Source organism: Nilaparvata lugens, chromosome X (assembly GCF_014356525.2).
Source record: "Nilaparvata lugens isolate BPH chromosome X, ASM1435652v1, whole genome shotgun sequence".
NCBI lineage: Eukaryota > Metazoa > Arthropoda > Insecta > Hemiptera > Delphacidae > Nilaparvata > Nilaparvata lugens.
This window is the reverse complement of record NC_052518.1, coordinates 90456857-90469540: the sequence shown is the minus strand read 5'-3', so window position 1 is coordinate 90469540 and position 12684 is coordinate 90456857. Positions and strand designations below refer to the sequence as shown.

The 12684-nt window shown below is 30.8% G+C and overlaps 1 protein-coding gene across 2 annotated transcripts in view; it reads left to right on the top strand.

Moving 5' to 3' along the window:
* LOC111061823 (scavenger receptor class B member 1) overlaps positions 1–10970 on the top strand; it is a 78644-nt gene extending 67674 nt beyond the window's left edge. For both annotated transcript variants that reach the window (XM_039442647.1, XM_022349517.2), the window contains 5 exons: positions 2650–2887; positions 3452–3607; positions 4990–5108; positions 6512–6637; positions 8307–10970. In XM_039442647.1, the coding sequence (XP_039298581.1) occupies positions 2650–2887; positions 3452–3607; positions 4990–5108; positions 6512–6637; positions 8307–8537 (870 nt within the window). In that variant the 3' untranslated portion in view covers positions 8538–10970. The remainder of the gene's footprint in view (positions 1–2649; positions 2888–3451; positions 3608–4989; positions 5109–6511; positions 6638–8306) is intronic.
* Positions 10971–12684: the final 1714 nt, after the last annotated feature.

Below are 12684 nucleotides of genomic sequence, written 5' to 3'. Positions count from 1 at the left end.
GATTCTTCATGGTATTGTTGATCTAGTAAAATAAAAAATTTTCTGAAAATATCATTTTTTGAGAAAGTTATTCAATTTACCAAAAACAGCCAAAAATAACGCAACTAAAAGTTTGAAGTAGTTTAGTAGTTTGAAGATTCGCGAAATCATCCATATGAATTTTTTAATTGCAGTGAACCAACAAATACTAATTTCGAATAAATTTAGTAGTAAATTCCAAATTACATGTTACGAATAGTTTATTCAGTAGTATAGTTATTATTTATTTAGTAGACCTTGTAAATCTCATACGTAACACAATATAGTGAAAAATTAAAAATTTTAGGAAATCTATTACACCAGAAGAAAAAATATAAAACTCTTGGGAAAGTAAAAAAAAATGAATGAAAAATATGTTTATTCTGTTACCTATATTCAACTTGAAAAATGCTTCCCAAGCCTTTTAATTGTTTAGGTTCATCATCTTCTACTTTTAATCCTCTTATGATGAAGCATTTAAATGTAATGCTCATATTCAGTAGAAACATTCAAAACAAAGTTCTAATGTTTTTTTGTTGAATAACATTTTCCGAATTTGATAATTATCCCAATAGTAAGGTTGAAGCAAAATTTACTTTGCTATGTAAAACTAATTACGATTTTCCATTCATGATGATATTCAGCTATATTTTGTCGATGGATTACAAATTTTTCATACTACTGATATAAAAGCCTGTTCATCAACAGAGAATTCCTTTTAATCAACCGAATCAGTACTTTTTTCATCATACAAATTTGAAAAATTGCGAATCATAAAATTGTATGCAAGGTTTTGAATCACTACTTATAATGCACATTTTTCTGTACAGCAATTTTCTGTTAATTGTAGAATTATCATACAAGTAGATACTAAAGTGATGATGGTCCATTTAGTTCTCCAGTGTTCGTTCGGCCTAAAATAATGTGAACAAACAAATCCGAGTACCATTTTCGTCCACCTACTATCTAAAGTCTTATTCTATTCTCTGGTACTGAATAGTAAACCACTACTTTTTTGCCCTAAAGAGTAAAGTGGTAACTCTACGCCGTACATACTTTAACTAACTTCATTTTAATAACATGTGAAGCAACTCTATTGGTCTTTGTCTCTGAGCGTCTATGTTGGAGTCAAGTACGTACTTAACTACGTACTGTACAGTAATGGACTGATGAGGAGATCCCTACAGTGAGGTCCACGTTATAATGACAGTGGATAAAGATAGGAGAACAGCGTTGCCGATTCTCTGTCATGATTAATTATATTTCTACATTGTCAAAAACAGATTTGGCATCGTTGCCGAGCTAGAAAAGGATAGTACTACCTGCTTTGTGGAATGATGGACAAATGTAGCAACATCAAAGTCAATCAACTACTGTCATTATAACGTGGACCTCACTATAGTTGTTCGGTGCGGGGGCGGAAGGAAGCCAACTGCGCATGCCTGACTTCTGTATTCCTGATATTATAAAATTAATGCATGCTGGCAGGGTCACTCCAATATCTAGATGATCAAATGCTATTGCTAAGCATAGTAGCGTCTTGATGCAGTGCAAGGACTGAATTGGTCCAGGGATCAAGTTAAGAGTCCGTGATTATATGAAGGTAGTAAGTAGCTCAAATAATAGACTACCTAGAGTTGTTGTTCAACGAAAGCATACTATTATTTGTGGTTTTAAGTTATGATTGAAGTTTGAACAAGCTTCTTAATATGAAGGGTAATTGAATAATATATTTTTATAAACTAAGGTGAAGTAAGAATGTTGTGTACATGACTGTAAGAAGAGTGCTTCTTGTCCATCAGTGAAATCAGCTCTTGGCTTTTCCGCTCAGGAAGAAATTCCTTTATTTCCTCTTTAAATGTACAAATAATTATTTTAGTACGGTTCTTGTGAGAATATAGGCCCACATTTATTTGAGGGAACTACAGCTTTCTTGTAAAAACTTTTCTTATCCTAATTTTGATCAGTCAGTCCGAACTGCAACTCAGATACGGTATTCATTCTGTCAAGGATTTCAGGTCGAATAAACCTTGCAAGTATGTTTAACCAGCTTAAGAAATGTGCTGAATGACACTTGCGCTACTACAGGTACTCCTCGTATCATACCCATCATGACCTTATGTGAGACAGTGTCATTTTACTATTATAAAAATTATTATGTATATTCTGTGATGTATTTTCTTCAGGACTAGGCAATAGCTTTTTTATGAGTCCACTACTACCCTCTTGTTGTTCTTATTTTGCACCTGGGGAAATTTGGTGATGCAAAATAATGAAAAGTTATCGGTTCAGTAGCTCATACGTGATGATGCGTCATTCGTGAATTTCCCGTTCCGTACATGTGTAAAACGATTCTTTTCTTTATTATATTATAGATATAGATGACACGACATGTCTCAGCATATTCAACCATTTTCAAGTGTCAATTTTAAATTATACTTGAAATATTCAAATAGTATCATACGAATGTATTAAAAATAGAAACAAAAATGTACTAAGGAATAAATTTAGAAGATATGTATATTTCATGTACGTTTGATCATTTTTCTGTCATCCACTGCTCTCATTATAAGAATTGAGTCAGTAAAAATTTATTCTGTACTGATTTAAATAAAGTAATATTGTTTTCAGATTTATCATAAGTTTTCTGATGATGTAACCGTATATTTCGGACCTGGAAATGGAAGACGATTCTTTACTATAGACAAATTCAACGGCCAATCAAGGCTCGGCTACTGGCCGAACGAGACTTGTGACACAATTCAAGGATCAACTGAAGGTGTCACTTATCATCAGGGAATCAAGAGAGACGATGTTCTGAAATACTTGCGCAAAACGATTTGCAGAGTAACTCCTCTTCATTATACCAGTAGGAAAAATCATTTCTATAATAGTATTATTAAATCATATGACTTCCATTGGTGGAGAGAACGTATTAGGTGTAACATATATCCTGTATCAACGAGCAAAATAAATTTATCCATTTTGAGCTCACACTCATGGGTAAAATAACTTCTTATATTGGAATTTTAATTTTATTAAGTATCAGCTTTTCAATGCAGTTTCCATTGGTGTGACTCGACTCTTTGTAATTTTTCTTGAAATGAAATTTACTCATGCAGTAAAATTTCGTGTGAGTATTAGATACAAAAAAGTTTTTGTCCATAGTCTGTGAAGTACTTCAGAATTAGGTATATTATATAATAGGTATATTTTTTTAAATACTTCACCCGTATTTCATTTACTCTCATATTTAAAAGTATGTATCCTTATTTTATTACAAATCAAATACAAAATAAAACAGTGCATTCAATAATTTCAAATTAAAAATGTTTTTATTTAAGAAAAATTAAATAAACACAGTTGTACATAATGAGAGAATACCCATTAACGATTTGAGTCTGAGCGATTTCATCTTATCGATTTTTTGCAGGAGATGTTCAAAAGCTGGGAATGAAAGCATACCAGTTCGATCTGCCAGCGGATGTTTATATGCAGCCGACTGATGGAATAACTGAGCAGTGCTTCAATCATCCTGGAAGTCCAGATCTCCCTTCCGGAGTTATCGATGCGTCACCGTGTAATTATGGTAATTATCTTTAGAAATAATTGAACTAATAATATTTCTCTACGTGTGCTTCCAAGAGGATTCTGAAAAGATGAATATCAAGGATTTGTTTCATCGTAGTTTCATTATTTTAGTAATTGTAAACTTGATATAACGTTTTTAGGAAACTAATTCCTCTACGAGTTCTCCCAAGGGGATTATAAATAAATATAAAGGATTTGTTTTGTCGGGGCTCTACTATTTTAGTAACTGTATCCTTGTAATAGCGTTCTTAGAAAACTCATAATATCTCTGAAATTGTTTCTTCGAATAATCACAATATCATCTCACTAATGATGATTTCATTTTCAAAACAATTGAGACTCTATTGTTTTGAAAATCTATAAAAGTCGAAATTGACACTTACTTCTCTCTCTGCTTTTCTCTTTTTTCCTTCTGTGTTTTCTATAGTAGTCTCCCTAATCTGGCACCAATGTTAATAAAGGACAAATAAATGGGTACTAATTGACTTGGTTAAAAATAATAATGCAATTAATATAATTATCAGTTATTTGGCCTCAAATCTATTTTCATTCATATATGAACATTTCATCTTTTTAACAGGTCATCTCATTTTTTCATTAATAAATTGTTCACTTTTGCTGCACTAATTATTTTTTCAAATATGGGATATATATTATTTTTACAATAGAATTGTAAAAAAAACTTGGTAGCATTCATTATTCAATAATATTGGAAATGGAATATTCTCAAATCCGTGAAAAAGTGATTGTTGTTGATAAATGAATAGATAAATAGAAATCCATATTAATGTGAAATTATTATGGCTTCCAAAAATGATTTATTAGGTTCTAAATAATATTTCAACGATTGATTCGGGTTCCTATTGATACTGCCAACTAAATACGATAGCCTACCGCTCATCAATAAGAATAATAGTAACTCGATTGATCAGTAAATCATGAATTGTGTGCACGAATTGAAAGTTCGTGTCATCATACAACATTTTAAATGCATCAGTTGTAGAAATTACGATCACACCATGATCTCAGACCCAATAAGTAACAATGACTCGAGATCAATTTGTGTTTGATATTAACGCAGACGCTTTCTATATACTCTAATAACAAAATTTGTTTTATTTCACGCATTGTTTTATAATTATTGTGCACTGCTTTGTAATAAAACTCTTCAATTGCAGCTGTTTAAAATATTTCTATAATTATTTTTTTCATTGATGTGCAATGATTAGGATTCGCATACATGTTTCATCCATCTTAGCTTGGATACAAGCAAATTTGATGAGAATAACAGACTTTTGCTGTCCAAAACTGCTCTCAAGCTCAAAATATTATATCAAATATTTTTTTCATTTATTCTCAACTTAATCTAAATGATTCCAGATTTTCCGGTTGGCGTATCATTTCCACACTTTATGAATGCTGATAAGGTTGTGCATCAAAAGCTGGAGGGTTTAAATGCCAGTCCAGAAAAGCATAGTTCCTTTGTAATTGTAGAACCGGTGAGTTGTATCTTACATTTTATTACTGTATTCATTTTTCATCAGTAAAGCATATTATGAAAAAACTGAAAAGTTTTAGAAATCTGTGTATTCTCATGAACTGAAGTTGAAATGTTTGTTCTTGTGAATTTAAAGTGTTGCTCAACTGAGAATTTTCTTTCTAGTAACCTTTCCCTAATACCCTGATGTGTATAATACAGTAATATCAATAAAGTAAGGCTTTTTAAGGTTGTGGTGATGGTAGTATAAGTGAGTGCGTTAATGGCCTTTGAAGAGTTATTGATAATAATTCAACCTTTTATTAATCCATTTAGATTGGTCACTATACAAATTAGTTCCAGTATCAATGGACTTCGAGGCACTACTCACATTAGCACGATCTAAATCGTACGACTTCAGTCGCGGTAATTAAGGATGGTATGAAGTGGAAAATTTTACTGATTTTCCAAAAAAAATTTAACCTGTTTCGTTTATATTCACACTATTTTACTTCAAATCCCAACCTCACTGTATTGAGCATATAGGATACTCAAGTCTCACATCTCTTGCGACCAGCGTGTTGAGTTACCTTGAAACTTTGTCTCGAGTATAGTATCCAATCAGTGGATCTGGAGTGCCCAAACGGCTTAAACTACACACAGAGGTCGTCTAATCATTTGAGGTTAGAACTATGATTACGGTAGTGTAAATAGGAGAAGTAAGTTAAAGGTTAAAGTTAGCTTGATTGAAGGTTTAGGGTAAGGTTCTACTTTGAAATGGCAATATGCTTGTATTATTCAGAATTTTTCAATCATTTTAAAATTTCGAATTACAAATTTTCACATCGTAGTTGACAAAACACTCACTCACTTTGAGCGATGATCTATAAGTCGCTTCGCGATTTTAGTCGCATTAGTGTTAGTATTGCCAAACATTTTCAAGAAACACAGGTCTCACGAATAAAAATATGAAACCAACTGGTCTGTCTATGAAATTACCAAGTTTTGCTCTTTCTAACACGAAATCTGATTACTGTTTACTGAATTTGAAAAAATATATTTTCCATCTCTGTGACCATCTCACTGACATACTTTTGAATAGATGAATTATTGGAATAGGCCTATGCTTTATCGAATCTAACCACTTTTACCATAAAACCAAAATCACAGATTACAATTTTAAGCGAATTTTCTCTCTTGCCATAATAGATTTCATATTCATCCCGGTAAGATTGAAAGATGGCTCATTACCGGCCTAAGTTCATATATCTTCTCAAATTATTTTCAATATTTGAAAAAACTTGCACAATCGGACAGATTTCTGCTAGAACACTCTGTGAAATTATGAAATTTGTGCCAACAATTTTCAAATAATTAATTTATTCAGTTTAATATCACTTATTTCCGTAATTGAAATTGTTACAGACTACTGGAATTCCAATGGAATCACGAGCTCGTAGTCAATCAAATGTAATAATGAGGTCAGTTTCTGGAATTCCTCGTGTGAAAAGATTCAGCGATATGTTTATTCCAATGTTTTGGGCAGAATATGTAAGTATAATCACCTCATTTACCTTTTTTGCATGTATTTGATTTGATAAGTGTCTATAGGCTATAATAATGTGAGGTATAATAAAGGTGTTTGTTCATGTATCTGAGGAAACTTTTGACTTGAAATACGAGAAAATGAGAATTATTTGAAACATCATATTAAGCAGATAGCTTCCTTATTACTCAAATACTGGAATGACGCTCCTCGAAGTCATAATTTCAATTTTCCGACTAGATCAGAATAATGATCAAAACTCACATTTCTTGATTTGAAATACTTCTAATTTGCATTGTTGCCATGCGATCGAGTAGTGGACATTAGAATAGGATGAAGTTTAAAATTAAAAATGTTCATAAAACTTGAAGTTTGAGAATTAAAAATTGAAATAATACTTATTCATTTATACAGGGCTAATTGATACAAATTGATTGCCCACGCACGGGCTTTATACCTATGTAGGCACATTTTCACAAAATTGTAAATTATTTTCTAGTTTTTACACTGTAAATCATTGGGTATGATATAATATTATAGAATATCTCATTAATTGTAATTTTCTTTTTGTATATCTCTTATATTCTAATTATCAAGCACTGTAACATTTAAAATCTTGGAAATTAACACATTTTTGACTGACTGAAAGTTTTCCAATAGAATCACTAAAAAACGAAAAAAGGGTACTAGTGATTTTGTAAAAAATTCTATTAACACAGAGTTTATAACCCATTTCATACAATAATTATGACGTGGAAATGATCTTTATTAATTGAAACAGCTATCTATTCCTAACGGAGGAATTCCATTGCAAAGTACGGTTGCATAACCAGTACAATTCTACGTTTTCTGCTTATAAATTATTCACTTCCCTTCTAATAAATGATTTCTCTTATGTCACTGTTTGGTGAGATGAATATGACACCATAGATGTTGAAACTGTCATGGTTGTGTTTTTCTCGAAAGAAAATGTGATAGTTGACTACATCTTTGTGTTTTCATTATGAATGGTTTATCTTCAAAAGAATAATTTTGCAGTAATGAGTTCGCAATTGGGAGAGATGCCTCTCAAAATAGTATCTTATTTATATGAAGAATTCGGTGATTAAAATTTTGTCGTTGCATGCTTTATTTATTCAGCAATCTATATATTCCTAAAATTTCTGTTCAATAAATTATATTAGAATAAAATGTCTCTTGTAACATGAGGCTTTATAGAACAAAGAAGTAAATGTTGATGATGAATCATTAGCGATAATCATAAGATTATGTTTCTGTTCGATAAAATTTCTGTTCAATAAATTATATTAGAATAAAATACCTCTTGTAACATGAGGCTTTATAGAACAAAGAAGTAAATGTTGATGATGAATCATTAGCGATAATCATACGATTATGTAAATAAAGTACTGTATTTCTATGGCAACCTTATGATAATATAAAGTAGTTGGTCAACAATTGAATGGGTCACTAACATGATTCAACAGTGTCATAGCCTGACCGTATGATAATAATCAGATCCCGTCGTGGACTGTCAAACTGTCATGTCATTAGGTTTCAATAGTTACTTATACTATGTGATTGTTCCGGGCTAGACCCTATTGATAATTTTTAATATAATTGATCTATTAATAATTATTGTTATGAGATCAATGATTACTGTTTGTGTTTCAGAATCAAGTGGGCCTGCCCTGGTACATTACGGCGCTCATGTATTCCACTGTGATAATCCTACCTGCTTCGCAGTTCTACATATCAATTAGTTTTCTTCTTTTAGGACTCTCAATTACTAGTCTAGCACTAGTTCGTATATTTAAGTTAAGTAAATCAAATAATAAAACGCTTTGCTCCTATAGCTCCTTAGATCTTCTCCCACCAACACCTTCGACGGCTTCAGAATGCTGATATTTGATTCAAGATTCACTCTGTGAAAACTATTTCAGAGAGAACTCGTATTTTGATGTGCTCATTCACAGGATATCTCAATCTCTAATAACCAATATTCTTAGTAACCAAGAATGTTCGTATAATGAACTGAGACGAGTACTTACTCAGAAAATATGGGCTATCAGAGTCACCCATCCGTTGTATTACGTGGAGATGGTCTGAAAAGTAAATTTGCAATAATTCAACGTAAAAAGTGTCTTTTAGTCTCTACTTTTTTATAGATTTGCATATCTGCAATAGACTGTTAGTTGAATGAAGGACACCTAAAACGCCCTACTTTAATTTTTCTTTCCAAGAGAGGGTAAATTAATGTAGTTGTATCCTCTGTCAAATCGATAAGCTTGCTAGGTTATGATTTATCTTTGATTCAGGATTGAATCGCAATCTCAAAGTACCAAGAACAAGCTCAGTCTATAATTTTGATATCAAATCACATAATTTCATCAATAAACTACACATCGACTTCCAATTGTTATTGGAATAATTTTAAGGAATTGTGTATCCTACCTACTGGACTCATTCAAATTTTTACTTAAGCTAAGGAAATGTATCTATAGTATTATAACTATCATCATCCAAATAATAAATAACGAAAGCTCGACATTAAATATAATTTTATAAGTCATCAATTTTTTCATTAGTTTATGCATTTGTATTTATTCAATGCTTGTATTATTAGGGATTATATTCATTCCTCTCCGATCATAATAATGTAATAATTGTAAATTTGTTATATTCCCTACTTGAAATATTGTTGCATTTGTGCAATAATTTCGTGTGAATGTTTGTTTATTGTTAAGCGTGTGAGAATCTTGAATGATTGAGAATTATTTATGATTATGGAAAATTTGTTATGTTGCTGTACGTCCAAAATATTCATAGCTCATTTATCATGACCATTGTATAAGTTTCCTAATGAAAAATTACTAATTTTAATAAAAACAATATTTAAACATTACCTTGTTACAACCAGGTAAACATTTACCTGAAATTTCCTCATTGCAGATTTTGCAAACTTTTCAGACTAAACATTTTGATAGTGGAAAATTCTCTGATCATAATTTGATACTATTTATTATTGTTTATAACCATTTTCCATTTAGAACTTTTATTACTTTTGGGGTTTTCCAAATTACATCAATTTCCAAAAAACATCTATAGAAAAATATATTTTCAAAGTTACAATAAACCCGTATTAACCTGAAATCAGTTAATGATCATTGTGCTTTATAAAGCCACACTTTTTATAAAAATAATAAGACTGTATTTGTAAAATTATGAACCTTACCATTCTATAACGTTACGTATAAGTTATCACTTATTAAAATTTACACTATGAACAGAAATGTTATGGAATTTCTCCATATTATTAAGGTGAACATATGACAATATCGCTTTCTTCACCTTATCACCCATTATGTTATAAGTTCTACAACTAGGTAAAGTTGTTTACGCGCTACTATCAATTCATTGTTTTCGTTTATTTTCTAAATTCGTGAACTTTATCAAACTCTTGAGTATATCTATCATTCGGAAACTTATAATTTTCATTGCTTCACATTCAGTCCCTAAAGATAATAAGTTATCTGAAACTAAGATTTGAAGATATTTCTTCAATAAAGAACCAAAGAATCATATATCACAATAATTTATCATAACCTTGTTATTTAATATAGCAACTAAGGTTAATAATATTTTGGGTTCTGTTCAGTTGTTAAATAATTCTTGTATATTTCTATGATATCGATTTGTTGATTTGAAAATCACGGGGATGTGTCAATTTTCCACTTTATTCAGTGACTATAAATTCTGATATCAATATCAAATCACATTGAATGATTGTAATATTCTATTACTTATAATTATCTTGAGTATAACCCAAAAAAAGGTTTTGACTCTTTGCCCAACCTTTCTTGCAAATTATTGTGAATATCTTTCAAAACCTTGAGGAATTTGGCATTGTTTTTATCTACATTAAACAGTTCTGTAAAATTCGAACAGAATTTCCTTTATGACATTGTTTGCAATACCGTATTATTATCCTAATTCATTATAATCCGCGTCCATTGCTGTTATACTGTGGAAAATTCCAAAAACTGGTTGGAATCATCAATAAAATTATTATTGGAACACACAAATAATTATTATTACATCGAATTTTCTCGCTTGGAAAATTAGAATGTCCTTGAAGTTTTTGTATTTTTTCTACTTTATTCAGTTTTATTCTGTGATGAAATCATCATTACCTATCAGGTTGATCAAAATATGCCTTATAGTTTTTATAAACATCATCGAATTCAACAGTTTCTACTAGATACTGTATTTGTATGTCAGTGTAATCTTAGAATAACTTCTTATAATAAATGAATGAATTAAATATGTTATTAAATACCTTACCGTATCTTGATGATTTCCAGTGTCCAATCTCCTATCTAGGTTTTTACACTCATGTGTGAAAGATTAAATTGCAACCACTTGAAAATTGATCTAGAATTTCAACCTTTAATGGTTTGATGAATATTTTAAGTAATAATGGCACTCTTCTTATTTGAATTTTGAACAGGATGAGAAATAACAAGAGCAGTAGTGAATAATATTGAATTCACAGCATCCTATTCGCTTTCATAAATCATATGCTGGATCAACAAAATTATGAAAAATATTATTCATTGCTTAGATAGATAAATATTGCTTGTAAGCAAAAATTAATATAGAAAAATTGAAATAAGAATAATTGGATAGAAAATTACTGTGAATTCGATTGATTTTATTTATTAATGATGATCCATGATATTCTCGCTCAATTATTCATGTTCTTCCTACTAGCATCATGATGTGCTGAGTGCTGACATGGAACATCAATCATAATGTGTGTCCCGCTTTGAAGTCATTCAAACGTGGTCACCTTATATTAGCATCATCATCCTAATCTTCTCTTTCATGCTTATTATATCATCTCTCCATCATAATTTCATGTTTAATCTCAACTTAAAAAAACATTGGGAACTTTTCCTAACGTTGGGGAAGCTAGTCAGCAATTGTTTATCGTGCAGATAGTGTGCTTCAAATCAGGAGTTGAAAAATAAAAAGTTCAGGTACAATGTTTCAGAAAATTAATTAATACTTTCTAATGATGCTTACATTAGCCTAATGTTTGTTCGTGAAAAAAATATAATAGTCATGTTTTTTCCTCTTTTTGATAAAATTGGTGAGAGACCTAAACGTATCTAACGTTTTGATCAAAGAATCGTTAGGCCAACTCTGTTCTTGAAATTTTTAAACTGTGTTGAAGCTAATTAAGTATAGTACGTACAAAATTACTCTTGACTTTGAGGGATATGCACAGAAGAGAAAGGTAGGTATACAGCGGCGGCGATGTTGCCGTTCTAAAGCGGCCAGCGTTCTCTAATATCTAGTGATCAAGTGCTCATGATACACTTACGAAGTTTCCTGTCTGAAAGCACTGAGTCGACTGAGTCTAATCGACAAATTGGCAACTACGCTTCTACCTATGACTATTCATTACTGTAATTGGCTGATCTTCCTCCATTTCTCTGCGCCACATATTCCTCCAAGTCAAAAGTAATTTTGTATGGACTATAGTTGATATTGATATCAAGTTCTGTATTGACACTTGTGAAATTCATGACACAGTTATCTGTTAAGAGTTAAAAGAAAGGAGGGGAAAATAAGAATACTTCTTAAATAAAAAAACAGATAAATCTTGTTATTTTTCAAAATAATACAATATTCAAATACAAATTTCATTTATTACAACAGAGTTGAACACAAAAATACATAATATACACTGAGTAAATGAATAAAATAATTACAATTCAAATATTAAATAGGCTACAGTAATTGAATAGAGAAATGATTAACTTAAAGTAATAATTATTACAATTATAAAAAATAGCTGCTCATAAATAATATCCTTGTATTATTATAATAGCATGAATCACATCATTGCTGAGTGTTCATTGACAAATTCAGGGAGGGCTACTATACAAAAGTGGCATGTTGCAGATGACGAGGCCAGACTCTGGCTTAAAAATTTGAGAATGCATGTATGAATTATTCATTTGTTTGTACTTGTCTCTTTTTG